This window comes from Dipodomys ordii, unplaced genomic scaffold (genome assembly GCF_000151885.1).
Source record: "Dipodomys ordii isolate 6190 unplaced genomic scaffold, Dord_2.0 Scaffold46, whole genome shotgun sequence".
In the NCBI taxonomy this organism is placed as follows: Eukaryota; Metazoa; Chordata; class Mammalia; order Rodentia; family Heteromyidae; genus Dipodomys; species Dipodomys ordii.
In genome coordinates, this window is record NW_012267262.1 from 7,157,706 (window position 1) to 7,181,378 (window position 23,673).

At 34.9% G+C, this 23,673-nt stretch overlaps 1 protein-coding gene and 1 pseudogene across 5 annotated transcripts in view; both read left to right on the plus strand.

Annotated features, from left to right (window-relative positions):
* Mettl15 (methyltransferase like 15) overlaps nucleotides 1-23,673 on the plus strand; it is a 159,921-nt gene that overhangs the window by 2,276 nt on the left and 133,972 nt on the right. For 4 of the 5 annotated variants that reach the window (XM_013019680.1, XM_013019679.1, XM_013019683.1 and 1 more), the window contains exons 3-4: nucleotides 1,382-1,416; nucleotides 3,870-4,153. In XM_013019680.1, coding sequence (XP_012875134.1) covers nucleotides 3,887-4,153 — 267 coding nt within the window. In that variant the 5' untranslated portion in view covers nucleotides 1,382-1,416; nucleotides 3,870-3,886. The remainder of the gene's footprint in view (nucleotides 1-1,381; nucleotides 1,417-3,869; nucleotides 4,154-23,673) is intronic. The other variant, XM_013019682.1, reaches the window with a different exon arrangement.
* Nucleotides 4,509-22,282, plus strand: LOC105988033 (annotated as a pseudogene).

Below are 23,673 nucleotides of genomic sequence, written 5' to 3' on the forward strand. Positions count from 1 at the left end.
AGCTTTTTTTTTCTTTTCTTCTTCTTTCTTGGTCTGAGTCTGACTCTTAGGCAATAGGGTGCGTTCTTCTTTCTTTAGAACCTCTTTCACTTTCTTTGTGTTTGGGCTCCATCCTTCATTTAGGGCACTTCCCCCCGCCCCCTTCAACAATTACATTTTTAAAGTAATTTAATGTAATGGAATTCCTCTGCCTGTGGAAAATGGACTGCAATGATCATTAGCACCTTTGAGGAAGAAGCACTCTTTACAGGCACCAGGGAACCTTCGTGTTCCCACAATGAAGACATGGCCAAATCTTGTCATCTTTTAAAGTGAGGTCTTGCTGGTAGAGAAAAGTTTACTGAGTTACATAGGACATAGCATCCTCTGCTCCACAGTCAGATTTATGATTTTTGTCCTGTCCTAAAACTAGAAGGACTTAATTTTAAATCATTTAAAGTAGTTGGTCCTTAGAAGACTTCCTGGAGAGCTTTGGGTTGTCTGGGATGCCCAGAAGGAATTCCCTAAAGGAACCTGTCCTCTTATAATTTTAAAAGAGGTATTCCAGGGAAATGAACCAAAGAGGAAAATCAAACATTTTCTTCATGTTTACTTATGTTAGTTGCTAAATAGTTCATAACAAAATTGTCAGGCTTTTTTTTCTTTACCTTAAGCATAGTGGAGTACGTTCATAGAAACTGTGCATAGGAGCATTTTTGTACTCATTTTTCAACTTGTTTGTTCCTTGTGGTTCTGAATCTGTTTTGGAACTAATGTACCCCCCCCCCTTTTTAAACCATCAAAATGTGGACAGAGTGAAGATTGCTTACACATTGCAGATTCCACTGTTGAGGCCTAAACACTGTATGCCTACTATTGATTACTCCACAGCATACTGTTATTGCCAAATGGAACAAGGCTAAAGCTGTAGAATGCTGCTTCCATTAAAAAACAAAAACAAAAACCTTAATTTATGAGATCCCACACACATAATCAGCACCAAGGACAATTAAATTACATCAATACATTACATAGTTCTAGTGAATTATGTTTAAAACATGAGGTCTAAGATTTCAGGATTTGAAGACAGAGTATTTCTTATAGATATAGCTCTGTGGCTGTTTAGCTGTGTGATTTTTGTCAAGTTATTTAACTTGTCTATAAATAATAAAACATGTTATGGTAAAGATTGAATGATTCAGAACTTCTTATAGTAACAAACACTTCTTAAGTGCCAATAAGTAATGGCCAATAAATATTGGCCATTGAAAAATTTAGGGTAGTTGGATTTGTGGAAAACCTTTGTGGAAAATTGAGCCATAAGTAACAATTTGGCTAATTCATTGCTATTTAATGTCCTTTAAAAGATTTATTTCATTTACTTTTTTTTTTTTTTTGGCAGTATTGGTGACTGAACTCAGGGTCTTGTTCTTCTAGGTTAGCACGTTATCACCCTTTTGAAACTTGTCCCCAATACTATAATTTACTTTTTTTTTTGCCATAGTTTTGTTGTATTAAATTCTCATGTAATTCTGTGGATCATGTCTTTATTGAAGTTGACATATCATCCCTAAGGAAACAGCTTATTCATATTTATGTAATTGTCAATTGTTTTAATCAATACATGTGGGCAATTTTGCAGTTTCTATTTCAAACAAGGAAGACATGTTTAAATGGTATTTAGGTATTCAGTATTTTAAAAATAAGTGGTTTTTTATGGAGCCAGATAGGTGAAATTTCTTTATTTTTCTATTTATATATTTATTTTATTGTGAAAATACCCTACAGAGGGGTTACAATTACATGAACAAGGTAATGAGTACATTTCTTATCAAGCATTGTTGCCTCCTTATCAAGCATTTGTTTCCCCTTCCCATCCCTTCCCGTTGCCCTCCCCCTCCCGCTCCCCCTTGCCAAAGTTGTAAAGTTTGTTTTTCAACATAATGTCTTGCACATCTCATTGTTGCAATGGGTCCACCTGTATCCCTATTTAAACATTTTGTTTTTTCCCTTCCCCTCCACAAATTATACCAACACCAAATACAGTTAAAACAGGGGTTAAACCATGGGGGAGGAACATACAAGGCAACAAAGAAATCATCTAATAAATATGTTAGAAACAATAGCAAGCAAGAAAAAAACATTTGAGTCCTTATCTTGGGGTTCATTTCGCCTAACATCAAATTATCTGACCATTTCTGCTTGTCTCAGTCATATATACTAGTTACTGCAAATAAGGGAAACCATGGGACCTATGTTTCTTTGGGCCTGGCTTACTTCACTTAATATAATTTTTTCCAAGTCTTTCCATTTCCTAACAAATGGGGCAATGTCCTTCTAGAATTCCATATATATATATATATATATATATATATATCACATTTTTTTGATCCATTCATTTACTGAGGGGCATCTGGGTTGGTTCCATATCTTAGCTATGATAAATAATGCTGCAATAAACATAGTTGTGCAGATAGGTGAAATTTCTATAAGATATAATTGATGAAAATGTTTTTTTTCTGGGGTCTGAAATTTATCCATCCAGTCACTTTTTTTTTTTTTTGCCTTCCTGGAAACACTTATTAAGCATCTAGTTTACTTTCTGATTTTGTGAATATAAAGGTATGAGCCTTATTCATAAATAACTCATAATCCATGGAGAAAGAAGTTGTATGAATTGGGTATTGTCTGTGATAGTATGGAAAACACATTTTGAAGCCAGTTGGATAAAGTAGACAATGTTTTCAAAAGGTCTTTTGTTAACATATTTAATAAGTATCTTTGTTTTCTGTTCTAAGTTGATAAGAATTATAAATTGCAGAAGAAAATGAAGACATGAGAAACTATAGAAATGTACTTTTGTTTTTTGTTTGATTCTTTGGGCATAGGGAAAAGACAATTACAAGTGGGGGTATAGAGGCATAGCACAGGGGGTCTGAGTATACTTAGCATGCCTACACACTGATCTCTAACAGCACTAAATAAATAAACAAATAAATGGAAGCTAAAAGAGGTAAATATGAAATATCAACACATGTGTTTAGGTCAGTGTTTGTAAAATTGTGCTTTAAATTTGTATATATTTCACTGATAATAGGTTGTGATGAGATAGTCTTGTCAGAGAATATCTGTGAAAAATCTGTAGAATTTTTACAGACTGATCATCTTTAAAAACTTTTTTGTATTCATGTTCACTCTATATAGAAGGTCATGCAGGTTAAATCGAAAATGAAAGTTTAGGGCTGGGAAGGAGGTTCAGTGGTAGAGCGCTTGCCTTGCATGCCTGAGGCCCTGAGTTCGATTCCTCAGCACCACATAAGCAAAAAGAAAAAGCTGGAAGTTGTGCTGTGGCTCAAGTGGTAGAGTGCTAGCCTTGAGCTGAAGAGCTGAGGTACAGCGCCCAAGCCCAGAGTTCAGGCCCCATGACTGGACCCCCCCCCAAAAAAAAAAAAAAGAAAATGAAAGTTTAGCATTATGGAAAAATCAAATAGAAAATTTGCATTAAAGACTGCCTGAATATAAGCTGGGAAATTTATAATCCCTTTAGTCATCTAGATAGATATTTAAATAAATTATTTTAAGGCATTAAAGGTACTCTTTAGAATAAAGTAAAATTAAAAAGCATATGTGAAATGATGAATGAATAATGAATTTTTATATCCCTGATGGTTAAAATGTTAATTTTGTTAGCACTTATGAAGCCACATTTAAAATTATGTTATCATTACATGTTTTCATAGGTACCTTGTTTAACATGAGGAAGTAAATCTTCTTGTTCAGATGATACTTTTTTGATATATTAAAGGTTTCATATTAATTTGCTTCCTCTCAAATATTAGAACACCTATTTAAGAATCCAGCAAAAATCATATTTTAATTTTCTTTTCTAGATTTATTGACCTACAGGATGCTTCGATACTCATATTTTTGTAGGATACATAAAGAATTGTTTTCATCATCTTTGGAATCTGGCATATGTAATTTAGGTGTCTGGCAAAAGAAAATACATACTACAGCAGAAAGATGTGAATATGAAGCCCAAGAATCAACAGACGAGACTAAAGCTCAGGAGTTAAACAGATCTCGAGACAGTGATTCTAAAGTCATGAATAACTTACATATTCCAGTAATGGTAGATGAAGTTATTCATTGTTTGGCACCACAAAAAGGGCAGGTGAGTCCATTTGCTTTTTATTTCTTAGAAATACACTTTGCCTGGTCTTATAGTCACCATTTTAAAGTATATAATTCAGTGGTATATACTGTAGTGATAATATTTACCATCATCACCACTAATTAACTTATGAATGTTTCCTTTTCTGCTGTAAGCAACTGCATATACTTTGGCATTGATATTCAGTCCCCTTTAATTTTCTTTCTTCAGTGCCTGACAAACAATAGCCTATTTTTTTTTCATCTTCATAGATTTTCCATTTCTGGACATTTTGTATCAATGGCTTTATGTAATATGTGGGCCCTTGCTTTTACCTTTTACTTAACATGTTTTCAAGGCTTACGTGTGTCGTAGCATGACTGTATTTTGCTCACTCCCACTGCCCCACCTCTTTTTGTACTGTTAGGGGTCAGACTCAAGGCCTTAGGCATCTTAGGCAATCATTCTCCCACTGGGCTCTGCTTCTCTCCCATTGTTTACTTTGGTGTTATTTATGGCTAAGCCATCTTTTTGCATGACTATACTATGTTGTGTTTATCTACTTTCAGTTAATGGACATTTATGCTTTTAAAAATGTATGGCTCTAGTGAATATGACTAGTGTAAACATTTATGTATAAGTTTTAAGTGGACATGGTTTTTACTTTCTTGGGTATATATTTCTATATGTGTTGTTTCATGCTTAATTTATCTTGGTGATTTTGACAAATTATTTGCCATAATTGATTAGTTTTGTTAAATCATCATAGTTTTAAGAAGAATTTAAGCTAGCTAAGTAGTTAAGGTATGAAAACTGAATCCAAGTATAGTTTCTTGAAAATTTTGTAATCTTTTCAGGAATGACTGGATTTCAAGGCATGTATCTAAATTTCTGTTTCTTATTTTCTTTTCCCTAATTTTCCAGTAACTTGCAGTATTAGTGAGGGATCTCAAGAGAAATAGAAACACCTGTCTTTCTCTCTGTGTGTGTGTGTGTGTGTGTGTGTGTGTGTGTGTGTGTGTGTAGTTTCAGTAACTGTAATAAAATACCTGAGTCTGAATAACTTGAAGAAAAGAGGTTTATATAGCTCAAGTTTGGTGGCTGAAAGTCAAATAGTATGGTAACAACTATTGTGAGGGTGCTCTTGGAAATATGATACCATGATGTTTAGCATCATGGGAGGAGCACATGTGAAAGAAAGAAATCATAATGTAAGATAGGAAGTAAGAGTAAAAAAGACATTCTTGTTCTTTTTTAGCAGCTCTCTTACAAGGACTATACTATACTTTTGGGAACAGCACGCTTATTCTGAGTGAGCTTATTACTTTCTGCCAGGCCCTACTTGTTAAAAGCCCACCAACCTCTCGCAGGATTGTCATACTTGGCACCAAGCTTTAAACATGTATACACAAACTACTGTAGATTTGTGTATACATAGAAGATATAACAGCCCCCTCTCCCATACCTTGTCTTCAGATGTTCCAAGACCTCCATTGTATATTTGAAATTATGGATAGTATTGGATCTTATATAAACTGATTATAGCATTCAATTATTTTCTTTCCTTACTAAATCAAAAACTTTCATCTTTTGACTTTAAAGGAAGTACTTTATGGGCTTTCTTTGGCATATCTGAACTGCCAAGGCATTTGCTTTGGAATCATTTTTAAGTATAACAAGGTTAAAACACATGCAGTGCAACATGGTTACAGATGATTGATAACCAAGACAGTTACTAAAGGACTAACAGATGGGTAGTATACATAAAGTGAATACATACGCTAGACAAAGGATTATTAACCCATGTGAGACAGAATGGGCTGGATGAGAATTTCTTCATATTGTTATAATTTCCTACAATATAAAACTTAAGAATTACTTATTTTGAGACTACACTAATTTATCATAGGTAACTGAAATAATTGAAAGGGAATCTACAGCTGAGGGAAGACTGTGCCTGTGTGTGTGGACATGTATGCATGTTTACGTAGAGGGAAGGAGAGAGAAAGGGGTTGTGAAGGGGGAGAGAGAGAGAGAAGAGAGAGACAGGCAGACAGACACACACACACAGATTATGAAGAATTGGCTTATGCAATTGCAGGATCCTTCACTGTTGTGGTAAGCTGAAAAGCTAAATTCTCAGGGAAGAAGAGTTGCAGTTTGATCCTTCTTATTTAATGATGGGTTTTGTTATATTAAACTTTTCACTGATTGGATGAAGCCTAGCCTACCAATTTTGAAGAATAATTTGCTTTACTCAGAGTCTACTAATTTAAACGTTTGCCATTCCAAAATCATCTTCAGAGAAATATCCAATTTCTGGACACTGTGACTCAAACAAGTTGATAATATAAATTTACCTATCTTACTTAGAGTATTGCTGACGGGATTAAATTAGGTAGGGTTTTGTTTTGTTTTGTTTTTGTCTATTTGTTTTTGTGGTACTGGGGTTTGTAGTCAAGGATTCATACTTGCCAGCTAGGTAGATGTTATACTGCTTGTGTCATGCCTCCAGCCCTTTTTGTTCTGGTCATTTTTGAGATAGTGTCTTGCTTTTTTACCTGGCTAGCTTAAACCTTGATTCTCCTGTCTCACATCTCCTTCACCACCCTACCTGGAATGATAGGCACATGCTCTCATGTTCAGCTTTTCTATTGTTTCTATGTTTTGCAAACATTCTACCTGGGATAGTCTCAAAATTGTCATCTCTAGTAGCTAGGATTACTGGTGTGAGCTACTGCACTGGCTTAATTAAGGTTTTTATATGAAATATTTCAATATCTGTTTTGGTCACAAAAATATTAGTATTCTATACAAAAATAGCCACTTTCTAATCAGTACATTCACTAAAGGAAGAAACAACTTTATTATCAAAATAAAGTGTTTTCAACTATCTGCTTTTAACTTTTTTTTGTATTGACTTCATGAATCGCATCTTTTTTAGAAGCTATTGGTTTTTACCTAGGTTAATTATTTCATTTTAAAAGTCCTACCTTGCTTTTTTTTTTTCTTTTGAGCATATAAGAGATCATATAGCTAGCTCAGTGTCTTGAATTCCCTTTGAATCTGCATTGGTCCAAATCTGTCTAGGCCATGTGTACATATGCACCTGCACACAGAACCCTTACATTGTTTAATTTTTCTCTTTAAGTTATATAAGACATTTTTTATGAAGTAAGTTCCAAATTTCATATATATATATATATATATATATATATATATACATACATACATGTGTGTGTGTGTGTGTGTGTGTGTATGTGTGTGTATGTGTGTGTATGTATTCAAAGTAAAACTGGGCTCTGGTGGCTAAAACCTGAAATCCTAGCTACTCAGGTGGCTGAAATCTGAGGACTGAGGTTTGAAGCCAGTCCAGGCAGGAAAGTCTATGAGACTCTTATCTCCAGTTAACAAACAGAAAACCAGAAGTGATGCTTGGCTTGAACGGTAGAGAGCTACCCTTGAGTGAAAAAGCCCAGGGACAGTGCCCAGAGCCTTAGTTCAAGCCTCATGACCAACAAAAGAAAAAGACTGTCAAAGCACATTTTCTGGATGTTTCTAACACGGAAAGTGTCAGTGATAAAGTAAATATGATATTTAATGAAAATAGTGTTTACAATACTGGGGATTGAATCTAAGACCTCAAGCATTTTAGGAAAGCACCTTACCTCTTGGGCCATACACCAGCCCTTTTTTTTTTTTGCTTTTGTGATAGGCCTAGTTAACTTTGCCTGGATTACCTTTGAAAATGCACTTCTCCTGTTCTGCCTTCTGAGTAGCCAATACAGAATGCGCCACTACACATATTTATAAAAATATTATTGAAATCTCAGAGGTCATGTGTATTATGCCTCTAGTCCAGTACTTTCATGTACATATTAGGGACAATAAAATAAAATAGGTAAAACATCAAATAAAATTTTCTTCATTTTCCTTGAAGAATCATAAGGTAGCTATAGCAATTAAAGCACGTATCTAAGTATGTCTTAAATATATTTAAGTATATTTGTTATATTTTCTACATAAGACATAATTACATGCACATAAATATGAGATGAACAGGACCTATATCAGTGCTTGGGTTTGACTTCCTTAGCCTCAAAAACCAAAGCATTTTGTATCAAGTTATTGAATCTCCAAGTTATTGAATCTCCAGTAGCAAAACGAAATACTTATTTAGTACTGTCCCATAGAGTAAATCAAACAAAAAGAAAGCCTACTAAGTCTCCTAGCAAATCTGTTTTGTATCTCCCTTTTTTTGAAAACCAAGTAGAATAACCCTAGGTGATTCTCCAACATGACTTACACTTATGTTTCTGTTCAAGTTCCTGACACACGTAGTGATAGTTTTCACTGACATTTTCATTGTTTTTATTTGAATTGGATTTTCCAGTAACTTTTTATAGAAAATTTAATTTTATGAATGTTATTTCTAAAAACTTTGATCTGAGGTACACTTAGAGACAGTTATTCTTATAATTTTGGCTGTATGACAGGCAGCTTTATTCTCTGTTCCCTTAATCTTCAAGTAATAAAGAACTGGTGACAGTCCTTGGACAGGAAAGGTCTTCATTTCATCCAGAATCCATTATTTGCTTCTCTTCTTCCTCAGCTTTCCTCCCCAAATCATTTTCTTTTTCAACCTCTGAGTCATACATTCCCTTGTATATATTATCCACTAAATTACTACTTTTAACATAACCTTCAATAGTGAGTTTATCTATGAAACTTTGGTTATTAACAAGAATCATAAAAAAATCTATGTGTAGTTTTAAGTGAGGCTTTCAGCATTTTGTAGTTAACTTTTTTCTTTATATTTAAAAAGTTCTGACATAAGTTTGCCTTTCAGAATTATAGCTAGTTTTGTAAATATATTAGAAATGTTACTGGTTTGAATTTTAAGGAAAAAGCACAAAACAAAACATTTTTGTATTTATTCCCTGAGGTGGTACAGAGTTATTTAAATGAATCTTATTTTATTTTTATTTTTTGCTTATTTTAGTTTATTTATTGGTACTGGGGATCAAACCCAAAGCCTTGAACTTGGTAGCTAAGGATTCTTCCTCTAATCTCTTGCTTATTTATATTGTATGTGAATTATTTTTATAATAGTATTTTAGTAATCTAATAGTTTTTTTTTCTGAAATATTTTTCTCTAGGTTACTTGATCAGCTTTTCTTTACTATTTCCGAAACTTAGGCCTAGTGAGCTTCGGAGTATGTCCGAGACTTGGAGAATTCTTTCCTCAGCTGGAATACTAGTTTAGCTTGTCATCTTGAGGCTCCTGTTAAAGTGATAAGTATCATGTGACTTATCCTGGTTGTGTCTCTGATTCTACTTCTGTAGAATGAGGAAAATAGAACTTTCCTTATACGTAGACTAGGTGAGTTAATGAATGTCTTTTATTTTGGTTCACAGTTTAGAGTTTCATTTTATTATCCACCTGCTCTACTACTGTGGGCTTGTGGTAAGGCAGAATGTTATGGGGATAGGAGGATGTGGTGGAGCTAATCATCTTATGATAGTCAGGAATCACAAAGAGACAAAAGTTCAGAGGCAAGGTGTATCTTTCAAATATACATACATTTTAAAGACTTTCTTCCTCCAATTAGGTCCCAATCCCAATGGCCCATTTATATTCATTTATAAATGAATCCATTAGTGATATTAATACCCTTATGATCCAATTACCTTTCAATAGCTCCTCAAGCTAGTATCAAACCTTCACCATATAACCTTTTTATTTGGAAAGGAATAGGGGGACTCTGTGCATTCAAACTATGATACTCTCCTAGTAGACTGCCCACTATGAAATCATAGACATGTTTGTCATTTCTTCTCTTATATGTCCAGGGCCAAGTCTGTCTGTTAGTGATGTTTTAAGTGAGTATATGAATAAAAGTCAAACCAGAGGACAGATACAAGGAATGTCCTTTGGCACTGAAAGTTTCTCTGGTTCAAAACTTTACCTCATTTCAGCCTTGGTATGGTAGCCTTGTCTAATCATGTCACTGGAGAAACCTTATAGAAACCTTATAAGGAAACAAATGAGTTAATATAAAAATGCATGGAAAGTAGGTTATGACAGGCTAAGATGGAAAGATTTGGTTTCAAAATATTTCAAAATAAATACATTTCTATTTTTGTATTTTACCACTTATTATTCATTTTATAATTGTTAGATCTGCTAAACACAATTTGTTAGTACCAGTGTTGATACTTTTTCTTTTGTGTGTGTGTCTGTGTATTTATGTTCATGAACTTATGTGTATGTGTGAAGTGATATGGATAAAATATTGGGCTCCAATAATGACAAGCATGTACTCTATAACTGAGCTACATCTCTGGCTGAATTATCATATTTTTTTTATAAAAATGCATTACTAAAGGACAAAGGGGGAACCTATGCAACAGCGATACTCACAAGACAATATGTTGGAAATGATCTGTACAACTTGGGGGGGGTTAGGGAAGAGGGAAAGAGGGATTAAATGAGGGAGGTGATGTACAGAGGGGTTATGGTTACGTAAGGTAGTGATTATGTTTCTTGTCTAACATCATCACTACCTTACATAACTGTAACCCCTCTGTCATCACCTTGATAATAAAATTTTTAAAAAATTAAAAATACATTACTCTCTGTATAATGGAATATTTTAAAAACTGTTACCAGTATTTTATGTTTTACTTGAAAATCTTTATACTCTTGAGTGGAGATGTAGCAACAGAGAGTAAAATACCAATACTATAAGTTTGTTCTCCTTAAATATTGAAATTGATGACATAGAGGAATTTATTTTACTGCACACCAAACTTTTGAAAGAATTAGAAATTCTTCTAAGGGATAAGACTGATGGCATAGACATTTTTTTTTCTTAGAATTTTAAAGAATTCAGAATGGAATATAGCAGAAGGTGGTGTTTTTATTTCTTTATTTTGGAAAACAGATTTCTTTGAGACAAAATTATATCACATTTCACTCTAACTTTGAGAAAGATTTTGGTTTTAAAAAGTAGGTATCCTTCTGGAGTGTTTTCAGTTCTGTGCTGATAGACCTGCAATACCTGGCTATGGGAGTACAGGTTTACTTTGAAAACAAACAAGCATAAACCCTAGATTTGTTAGATAGCCACAGGGTCCACAATCTTGCCATTAATCACTTTAAGCTGCCAACCTGATGTCACTGAATTCAGTGTAGTCTCTGTCTATTTCTTCTCTCTTTTTGAATTTCATAGTAACTGCATTATAGTCTTCCATACTTATTCTAATAGTGTGCTATGCATTTGTTCCCTTAACTTGCCCCATGATCTATTGTTCTGGGACCACCTTGTTCATATTTCAGAATTTAGATTTGTCAGTTCATCCTTTTTCAAGTGTCCCTGGAAGCCATTCTCATTGTCTTTACTACCTCACAACCTTCTCCCCTTTAAAGTTGTGCAATTGGTTGTATTGTATTGTAATGACATTTTTGCTGCCATTAGAAACTCATTCACAGCAGGGTCAATATCTTTCTTCTTATAGGTAGCATCAATAGAGCATATGATTCATATATTGGGGAGATCAAAAGATTTTTTAAAATTACAGTTCAACTCATAAGTTGTTAGTGTTAAGAAATGATTTTATTTAATTGGATTTTTTTGTTGTTGTTGAGGTCATAGGGTTTGAAGTCAGGGCATCACACTCGATAGGCAGATGCTTTACCACTATGAATGGCTGGAAGCCCTTTCTAGCACTCTTAATTTTTGAGATATGGTACTACTTTTACTTGAGCCTGTACTTGTACCTGGACTACAATCTACCTATTTCATCTTCATTTCATTGAAATAGAGTCACATAAACATTTTTTTCCCCCAGTCGTTGGACTTGAACTCGGCCTTGGCACTGTCCCTAACCTCTTCAGCTCAAGGCTAGCGCCTTGAAGTGGAGCCACAGCTCCACTTCCGGTTTTCTGGTGGCTTATTGGAGATAAGAGTTTAACCAAGATCCTCAGATCTCAGCCCCCTGAGTAGGTAGGATCGCACGTGTGAACCACCAGAGCCTGACTCACATAAACATTTTTGCCTCTGCTGCCTTGGAAATGATATTCTCCCGATCTCAGCCTCCTCCACAGTTAGGGTGATGTGTGTCCTTCTGACCCAGCTATTGTTTGAGAAGGTGTCTGAAGCATATAGTTGGCTGGCCTTCAACTGAGACATTCTGATATCAGACTCAGAAATATTAGGATTAGAATCATGAACCACCAATGCCTGACTTAAGTTGATTTCTTATTTACACATTAGGATGAGAAGATAATGCTGTCTTTGCACTCTATGCTATACCAAGATTTCTTGCTTCAGTTGTTTAATTAATTTAAAACAAGTCCTTTGTTATTTATGCTACTTCTCATTCTAATACTTCTAATCTCAAATGGATTTCAAATATTATTGACCTTGGGTTGGGAAATGTGGCTTAGTGGTAGAGTTTTTGCATAGTATATTCAAGCCTCAGAAGGTTAATCTGATTCCTAATAGAGCTAGTGATGGTTGGTAGTATGACTTGAGAATAACCACATTCTAGTTAAAAAATACTTTGGAAGCAAATTAACCTCTTGAAAGAAACACTGTTCTTTTCATAGTACTTTCTAGTTTCTATAAATAGATGATTATTTTATAATTATTTGAAAGCATTCAAGCAAAATGAATTGTTGCTTTGTTAATGTTATTTTTTCAGATTCTCTATTTCTTGAGTTTTTTCCTGTAATGGCTTTTAAAGCAAGAATATCCTTAAAATACATTGAAAACATCAAGTAATATTATATTTCATGATTGCTTTTGTTTAATATATATAATATTTTATTAGTAACAAGTTATATCTGCTTTTTCAGAAACCAGATGTCTATATTGCATGATGATTTGATGAATATTTTGCACAGTGTTGTTAACTAACTTCAAAGAGTCAGTAGTTATAGATACAAAACAATTAGATAACAATTAAATTCTGAATCCTTTTATTGGTCATCTAATAAACAATCTTGTTTTAAAAATATCTTTCAATTGTCAAAATTTTAGCTTATCAAAACTTAGATGTACTAGTTTAGTAACATCTTACTCAAAGTATCACGTTTAGAAATTCTTCTTAGAGGTGGACCCATTACAACAATGAGTTGTACAAGTTGTTATGTCGAAAAATGAACTTTACAACTTTGGTGGGGGGCGGAGGATCGGGTGGGAGGAGGTGAGGGGAGTATGGGAAAGGATGGGAAGGGGAAACAAAGAGGAGGCAACAATGCTTGATAAGAAATGTACTTTATATCTTGCCCATGTAATTGTAACTCCTCTGTTCCATATTCTCACAATAAAAAAAAGAAGAAGCAAGAAGAGTTGCATACTCTATTTGCTTTAAAATATTTTTTTAACTTCTTAATTTTTTTATTGTGAAAATACTGTACAGAGGTGTTACAATTACATGGGCAAGATAATGAGTACATTTCTTATGAAGCATTGTAGCCTCCTCTAAAATACTTATTTTAATAAAGTTAAACATATGATTAAAAAAAAGAAGTTCTTCTTAGAGCATTTTGAGGAGAGTTGAGTATAGGAGGGTACATCATACTGGTAAATTTACATGTTTTCTCTAGTAGGAATGGATGTATTTGATGAATTCTATTTATAACATGTTTGCTCATATCAAGAGTTGCGAAAAACGGATACAGAACTGGTTTGTTATCTATTCTAGTTTTAATTGAATTATGTATATTACTATCTATATCTTTGTCTATCCACCATTCATCTAAAAGCAATAAATTCTTTCAGTTAAATGAACTACTCAGTCATGCCTTAAATGTTTGTCTCTTTTTACTGGGCACAGTGACTCAATTCTGTGATCCCAGTTAATTAGGAGGAAAAGAAACAAGAAGATTATAGTCCAAGGCTATCCTGGGCAAAAAAATTAAGAGGATCATAGTCCAAGGCTAGCCTGTCTGAAATAAATAAAGCACTAAGGGCTATGGTTATGGCTCCATTGGTTTGGTTGTGCATTTGATTTCCATTGGTAGTGCATTTGATTAGCAAGCACAAGGCTCTGAATTAAAACCCTGTGTCATGTACTCCTCCCCCCCCACCCCCCGAAAACAAAGATTTTAAAGTGAATAAATTGACGTTAAGAAAATGAAAGTTAAAATGAATAAGTGCATTAAAATTGAAAAGTGCTTACTTTACACAAGGAAGGTATGCCAGTTAAATTTTGTTGATCATCACCGGCACTGAAACAAATGCCTGTAATACAGCACTCAAGTTTGTAGACAGCCTAGACAAAGTTAGTAAGATTTTATCTTAAAACCAAAGTAAAAACAAAAGGGCTTGAGACAAAACCAAAGTCATAGAGTCTTTTTGCATACCCTGTAGGAATGTGAGTTCAATTCCTAGTACCCTTGCCTAAGGACAGAAATAAAAACAAACACTTGAAAAATAGGATGAGTATAGTTCATCTTGAATTTAAGATGGGCTATTTTTTTTAAACAAATAACAGGACCTTCACAGCTAGCCCTTGACAACAAACTGGGTGAAAATATTTGCAAGAAAACCATCTAAAAAGGACTCTTATCCAAACAAAATAGGAAAAACAGTATTAAATCTCATGAATAACAATTTAAAAATGATCCACAGATCTCACTAAATATCTCATTGAAGAAGATATGATAGAAAAATAAACATATGAAAAAATGCTTCTTAACATGACATCAAGGAAATGCAGATCAAAATAATCAATGAGATACATTTGACAACATAAATACATACATTTGACAACATCAAATGCTGGCAAGTATGTGGATCAATAGGAAATCTCATTGCTAATAGGACTACAGTATAACTTTGAAAGAATGTAAAATGATAAAGCTATTTGAAGACAGATTCTTACATAATTTTGCTGTACAATTCAATAATTTTCCTCATTATTTTCCCAAAGGAATTGAAAACATGGCCACATAAAAACCTGAAATAGGATGTTTATATATGCTTCATTCATAATTTCCTAAATTTGGAAGCAGTGAACACGTCCTTTAGTTAGGTGATTAAGTAAAATGTTCTGTATCTACATAATGGAACATTATTCATTACTAAGAAGAAATTGAGTTACGAAGTAATGAAAAGAATCGGGCAGTGGGGACAAGTATATATTATTAAGTACCAGCAGACAACATAAAAGGATATATACTCCAAGGTTCCAATTATATGGTATGTTAGAAAAATCAGAACCATGTAGAGAATAAAAGATAGTGGTTGCTATAGTTTGGGGGAGGAAGAATGAATCAGCAAAGCACAGGGAATGTTTATGTCAGTGTACTACTTTGTATGGGTCTATAATGTTTGGTATATATCATAACAAATTTGTCCAACCATCTAGAATGTACAAAGCACTAATTTTAATGTAAATCATGATTTTGGGGAATAATGATGTATCAATAAGTTCATCAGTTCTTGGAGGATTTTGATATTGGAGCAACTGTGCTTCTATAAGGGCAGTGTTTGTGGGAAATAATCTTCCATTCAGTTTTTCTCTAAATACAAAGTTGCCCTAAAGTAAAAAGAAATCTATTAAAATCATTATCAAACATAGCTAAAAAATAAATCTTTCCATAGTTATGGAAAATGATAATCTTACGTGTTTAAGAGTCAGATATATGCAAGGATTCTTAAATTTATTTTAGAACCATTCTTCCTTTCAGTAGATAGAGATTTGTCTAAGAAAATAGAAGTCCATTTTATACAGGATGAGCATAGAAAGAAAAAGAAGAAACAAGTGAGGCTTTTATCTTTACAAAGCAAATTCATATGAGTCATCATGGATACTGGTTGCTGTCTGTTCAGGTCAGGGTTAGACCCTGATCAATTGTCTAATCATAGCTACAGCAAGAGGCTAGGTCTAGCGGTTCTGTCTTTTCCTATTGTTCTTCTAAGTCTCATATTGTTTTTTTGAAGAGTGGTAGGAAGAGTGCCTTGACCTTTTGAATTTTCATAACATTTTATTTTCCTTTATTCCACTTTTCTCATAACAAATGACTGATTTGTAAGTAGCATACTTAAACATTATTTCATAATGAACAAAGTAACTCATCTTTTAATGTTTTGTAGATCTTCTCTTTTTTCTTCTTTGATTGGGTGTAAGTATTGGGTGAAAAAAAGTACCACTTACCAGACGGTAATATGCATTTGAAGATTTTAATTAGAAAAGTTTGTTTTAGAAACTATGCTAATTTTCATAGCTACTTCTCTTCTTCTAAACTGCTTACATGGCTTATTTAATATTTAATCATTATTACATCTAATTTAGGAAAGTTATCTTTGTCTTTTTTTGGTCTTATATGTGGTATTCTTTGAATTTTCATTTATTTAACTTATGCATTTATTTGTTGCTGGTCCTTGGGCTATCCTCAAGCCTGGATGCTGCCCCTGAGCTTTTTTTGCTCCAAGCTAGTACTATAACATTTGAGCCAAAATGCACATCTAGCAGTTCCATATATTATCATTTGTATCAATTTTATTTGTAGTAATTTCAGAAATATATACTTTTTACAAAGTATTGTGTTAAATGTAAAGGAGACTTTGTGTTTTCTGGATATCGTGTAGTAATAAATAACATTAGTTGGATTTAAATATTTCTAGATAGCAATCTACTTAAATGGTGTACTTTTTTTTTCTCCACCTTAGGTATTTGTTTTTAAATTTTAGTGTTCAGCCAAGAACATAGATTTTCAGGGCCTATATCTGTGCTTTAATCACCAAGATGGCCAGTTTTTCCTAATGTAAGTCTTTAGCCTCTTAAGCACTTGGGGATTTATCATTGTTGTGTCACTTGAAGTATATGTAGTTGTTTTTGCCTTTTCAACCTTCTTTGCCATTCACAAGAGTCTAGACTCACCACACTGGTCAACTTAATGTGTGTGTGTGTGTGTGTGTGTGTGTGTGTTTAAGAGCTTTACCTCAAATTGATCGTGTGTGTGTGTGTGTGTGTGTGTGTGTTTAAGAGCTTTATCTCAGATTGATCGGACATTCTCAGAAGGAAACCTTATATTTGTAATGAGAGGAAAAGATGAGAAATTGTTCAAAGAAAAGTATATTGTAAACTCAGTAATATGATTAAGTAACTAAGTAAGAAAATTTGGTATCAAAACAACTTTGATACCAAACAACAAATTTAATGTGGAACAACAATCTGGTGCTAACACAACTGTAAAAGGATGATGTGAGGAAACAGACTGTTAAGACTTAAAATGGAAACAGACAATAAATTTCTATCTTCCTGGATTTATTTAGCAACTAGCTATCATATGTGTCTTCTCTATAGTTTTGATTTTATTACTGCCTTGCTGCAGAAATAATGAAATAGTTAAAACCTAATATTCCATCCCACCCCCTTTTTAAATGGCTATGTGAGCATTTTTTCCTCCCCACAGAATATTATTACCAAGATGATTTCTTTGAGCAATGCTGTGAAGCCTACAGGGCATTTATTTACTTATTTATTTTTGGTTTTTATTTTTTAGAATGGCTTGATTTTTTTCTAATTTTAAGCTGCCAAATAGGGGCTTTGGGTGTAGCTCACTAGTAGAGTATTTGGAACCCTCTTTTAGAAGTTTAGAATTTAAATGCAACCTGAACATTTTTGAAAGGAGAAAGAAAATATTATGAGAAATATATAGTTTTTCTGTGCAGTAGCATCATGTTAGTAAGTAGAAATCACCTATTTTTTTTTATAAAAACAAAAACCAAGAACCAAAACCCAACATGATCCTTTAGATCTCTTCCTCTTTATATTACAGTCATAAGCCACAGTTGCTTGGTAAAATTGACATTTTATATGAATTTTTGACCAGAATTTTATTTTGTAATGTTTTTCATGAAAGTCTCGAATTGAGTAGAAACTATGCAATTACTGTTTTCTTCTTGTTGAATTCAGACATGATTTCTTGTAATAAATGCGAGTAAACTGAGTTCTTTGAAATAAACTTTCTGATCAAATTTAGTAAACAGTATTTTGTCTTTTTTTAATTGATCTATTCCCTTTTCTGTTCATATTTTGGTAAATAGTTCCTCAATCAAATTAGCTTAAGATTGCTCAGTTTGGGTGTACTTTTTTTTTTTTCCTGCCAGGACTTTTGAGTAAACATTTGGCATTCTCTTGGAATGATTTGCCACTCTTCTGTCTGGAGGCCTTATATGTTTTAGAGCAATATCAAGAATTTTTTTATAAAATGGAAAGATTCATGGTAGATACTGTTTTTTTTAATATTATCTAAATAGTTGTACAAAGGAGCTGTCACACAAATGGAAGTCAGAGTATATGGTATTTATTATATGTATGGGTGAATATCTTCAACCTACAATCAAAGGGAGCTCAGCATTAGTATGGATTAAGACTCATGGAGATTATTATTATTTTTTGTTTCTTTGTTTTTTTAGCACTGGGGAATGGAGAATTTTCAGATAACGAGTAACCTCAATAAATTTCCATGTTTTAATATGCTATTCAAACTGCAGATGGTAGAATTTTAGGCACAGAGAATATGTTTATATTATAGAAATGTTTACATTAAAGAAATTATCTGAACCAAAGCAGCAGTAATCAGAGTGTTGAAGGACAGAGTTAAAAAAAATCAGTAAACAAAAATCAGAAAACAACCATAAATTTATCTGAAAAAATTTTGATAAGAAAAGCAAAGAAATGGATGGCAGCTTGTCAAAGGAGGGTTATATGTGCTTGTGTGTAGGTGTATGTATATATGTAAGGAGAAATTTACTTTTGTAAAGTTACATTAAGGCAGAGTGAAAACTTGAAAGTACAAATAGGATATATTTGAATGAGAAAAGTCAAAGACTCTTGATTCAAAAGCACAGAAATTCTGTTTTTAGTTTTCAGAGTCATTTGCTTTTCTGGATTATTTCCTTCTCAGACCAATTTATATATGAGGATAGATGTGCTTATAATTAATTTTGTAGATGATAGGTCAGAAGAATTGAGGAGAATCTAATCTGAAGGTCTCCATTTTGTGATAAAGTCAAAGATAATGTCTATAAAGCTCAAAAGTTTTTGAAAAGATTATTGAAGTAGACATTTGAGGAGAAGGTTGAGAATTTATTGCATTTTTGGTGGGAGTGTAAACTTGTTCAAACACTTTGGAAAGCAGTATGGAGGTTCCTTAAAAGACTCCACATTGATCTCCCCTATGACCCAGCAATTGCACTTTTGGGCATTTACCCAAATGATCATAAACAAGGCCATACTAAGGCTACCCGCACTACTATGTTTATTGCAGCATTATTTACCATAGCTAAGATATGGAACCAACCCAGATGCCCCTCAGTAGATGAATGGATCAAGAAAATGTGGTATATATACACAAAGGAATTCTATGCCTCCATCAGAAAGAATGACATTGCCCCATTTGTTAGGAAATGGAAAGACTTGGAAAAAATTAGATTAAGTGAAGTAAGCCAGGCTCAAAGACACATAGGTCCCATGGTTTCCCTTATTTGCAATAACTAGTATATGTCTGAGTCAAGCAGAAACGGTCAGATAAGTTGATGTTAGGTAACATGAACCCCAAGATAAGGACACTAATATTTTTTTCTTTCTTGCTATTGTTTTTAACATATTTATAAGATACTTCTTTGTTCCTTTGTATGTCCCTCCCCCACAGTATAACCCCTGTTTTTACTGTATTTGATGTTAGTATAATTTGTGGAGGGGACGGGAAAAAATTGTTTAGATAGGGATACAGGCGGACCCATTGCAACAATGAGATGTACAAGATGTTATGTTGAAAAACAAACTTTACAACTTTTGCCGGAGATGGGGGGGGGGGGGTGCGCGGGAGATGGGAAGGGATGGGAAGGGGAAACAAAGAAGGAGGCAACATTGCTTGATAAGAAATGTACTCATTACCTTGTACATGTAATTGTAACCCCTCTGTACGGTATTTTCACATTTTTTTTAAAAAACAGACAAAGATTTTTGAATAGGTTGAATGTTTTTTCTTGTGTAGTATTTATACAAATAGATAAAAAGTTTGCCAGGCGCTGGGGGCTCACGCCTGTAATCCTAGCTACTTAGGAGGCTGAGATCTGAGGATCGCTGTTCAAACCCAGCCCAGGCAGGAAAGTCCATGAAACTCTTATTGCCAATAAACCACTCAGAAAACCGGTTGGTGCTGTGACTCAATTGGTGGAGCACTCGCCTTGAGCTGAAGAGCTGAGGGACAGCACTCAGGGCCAGAGTTCAAGCTCCACAACCGACCAAAAAAAAAAAAAAAGTTCATACACTGAACATTCTGTTTTTTCCTGAGCAAGACACAATTTGAATATTAATCTGAAATTTTAGTTTTGTTGGTGAGACAGAAAAATAGGAGTCCAAGGAATAAAAGTTTTAATATAGAGGAAGTGGTTCTTTTAATAGTCTTGGGATGTAGACTGGCTAGGGATGGAAGAAACTGCATGAAGGGCTTATTCACTGAGAATGGAAGGCAGTAATAAGGTTTTAGTAGTGTCTACTTGCTACTGAGGAGGCTTCAGAGAACTAGAGAGAAAATAATTGGTGAGGCAGACACAGAGACAAAAACATCAGTGTATAATAAGCAGTGCATAAGGTTTATGGAGAGCAAAGGAGGTGATTCATGATTGACTCTGGAACTCTGCTACTGAGTAGAGAAGGTGCATTATCTTTTGGTGTTCAACTTTCAAAGTTGGAATAGTTTTCATTAAAATATTCTGAGGGTTAATGTTTACTTATAAAGTGGTCAGAATAGTGTTTGGCACATAATGAATACTCTCTAAATGATATTTCTGTTTTGTTATTTTTATTATGAATCCAAGAATGAAAGGAAAAGCAAGTAGTATAGCTGGTGACAGCAACTGAGAGAGAAAATGGGAACGTAACCTGTGCTCACAAGCAAGGACCGAAGGATTTGTGGTTACAAGAATACAGTATTTGAATAAAAAATGTCAGAATTCAAACAGCTTGAGCTGATTAAATGGTCTAGCAGCTTACTGTTATTGGTGAAGGTCATTGGATTTGAGATGGACATATTGTCAGGTTTGTAAGTAGTGGTAGCTTTCTAGTTGTGAGCAGAATGAACTTCAGCATTTGTGCATGTAGAAAGTATGTTGTATTAGCAACTTAAATATATCAAGTAGCACTGCTGAATGTATCTTGAATTTTCTGCAGTGGGATATACTCTTGGTAAAGATTTGTTTGATTTGTAAATTAGCTGTGTTTCCAGAAAATTCAGTGCATATTAAATCTTTATAGAAAGGACTTTTTGCACTTCTTCTCCGGGAAAACCCCAAATGGTGCAGCGAGAGGGCCCGCAGGCCCCCCCGGGCCCAGGCTTGGGAGGCCATGCGTGCTGACTTCCGTGGAGGCTTCCGTAGCATCCTCTACGGATTCGAGATCGTGGCGGCCATGGAGGCAAGGCCGAAGACAAGGAATGGATCCCGGTCACCAAACTGGGCCGCCTGGCTAAGGACATGAAGATCAAGCCTTTGGAGGAGATCTACCTTTTCTCGCTGCCCATCAAGGAGTCTGAGATTATTGACTTCTTCCTGGGGCCGTCACTCGAGGATGAAGATTATGCCCGTGCCGAAGCAGACTCGAGCTGGCCAGCACCAGGTTCAAGGCATTTGTAGCCATCGGCGACTACACGGCCATGTCGGTCCGGGCGAGTGCGCCAAGGAGGTGGCCACTGCCATCCGGGGGCCATCATCTTGGCCAAGCTCTCCATCGTCCCTGTGCGGCGAGGCTACTGGGGACCAAGATTGGCAGGCCTCACACTGTCCCGTGCCAGGGGACAGGCCGCTGCGGTTCTGGGCTGGTGCGCCCCATCCCCGCCCGCCGAGGCACTGGGATCGCTGCTGCTGATGGCTGGTATCCATGACTGCTCCGCCTCAGCCAGGGGCTGTACGGCTACCTTGGGCAACTTCGCCAAACCACCTTTGATGCCATCGCTAAGACCTACAGTTACCCTGACCCCTGACCTCTGGAAAGAGACCGTATTCACCAAATCTCTTTATCAGGAATTCACTGATCGTCTTGTCAAAACCCACACCAGAGTCTCCGTGCAGAGGACCCAGGCTCCAGCTGTGGCTACAACATAGAATTTTATACAAGAATAATAAAGTGAATCACGCCTGTTTTAAAAAAACAACAAAAACCAACAACAAACAAAGGACTTTTTGCAAATACAAATACTACATGTATGAATTCCTATGTGGAGGCTGGACAAATTGATTTAATAGAAAATATACATTTAATATAATAATTTTTTTTTGCCAGTCCTGGAGCTTGACCAGGCCTGGGCACTGACCCTGAGTTTCTTTTGCTCAAGGCTAGTGCTCTGGCATTTGAACCACAATGCCACTATGACTTTTTTATTTATATCATACTGAGGAGACAAACCCAGGGCTTCATGCATGCTAGGCAAGTATTCTACCATTAAGCTATATTCCCAGCTCTCTTCTATCTGTCTGTCTGTCTGTCTGTCTGTCTGTCTATCTATCTATCTATCTATCTATCTATCTATCTATCTATCTATCTATCTATCTATCTATCTATCTATCTATCTATCTATCTATTTTTGTCCATCATGGGGCTTACTCTGGGACTGAACTTCTGTCCCTGAGCTCTTCAGCTCAAGGCTAGTGCTCTACCTCTTTGAGCCACAATAACACTTGCAGTTTTCTGGTGGTTAATTGGAGATAAGATTCTCACAGACTTTCCTGTCCAGGCTGGCTTTGAACAGCAATCCTCAGATTTCAGCCTCCTTAGTAGCTAGGATTACAGGTGTGAGCCACTAATGCCCAGCACCAGCACTTTTTTTTTTATAGCACTCTGCTATGCATTTGTGCTTTGTAAGATATCTAGCATTCCTCTATCTCATCTATGAAGTACTAGTAGAATCTTTTATTTAAGTATTTCTTTTGTTACAGTGCAAACACAATTTGAAAATGTCCCCATTGAGCATTACAGAGCTAGGAAAAGAAGTCACAGAGTATCATGAGGATTAGACCTATGCAGAAGGGATTTGCTTTACATAGTTACCAAGTGTGATAGGGATGGGAAGCAGAAGATCCTCAGTCAGCAAATCAAGTAGATCCTGGCCCAATTGTTAGGGTGTGAGACAATAAAGGTTACTTTTATACCTGCCTTCTGTCTATATTATTTCTTCCCCTAAGCTATTCCTACTTTACTTATACTTAGTACTTGGCGATAGTACTTGGTCACCCAAGTGAGAATTCTTTATTTGATTTGTAAATTTTTATAGTTTAAACACAATTTTATTTCTCTATGTTCTATTCATAGACAGGTACAAATGCTTTGATTTCCTCATAAATGTGTCTATTTTTCTATTTTGCTTTTCATAGATAAATAGGTTACATAAAAATGTAGTAATTGCTGCCCTTCCTTCCTTTTTTTTTCTTCCTCCTCTGTCCCTATTTGGGTTTTGCTCTTCAACTTTTTCCTTCATGGCTATGCTTTACCATTTGAGCCATGCCTGAGTCTGACTGTTT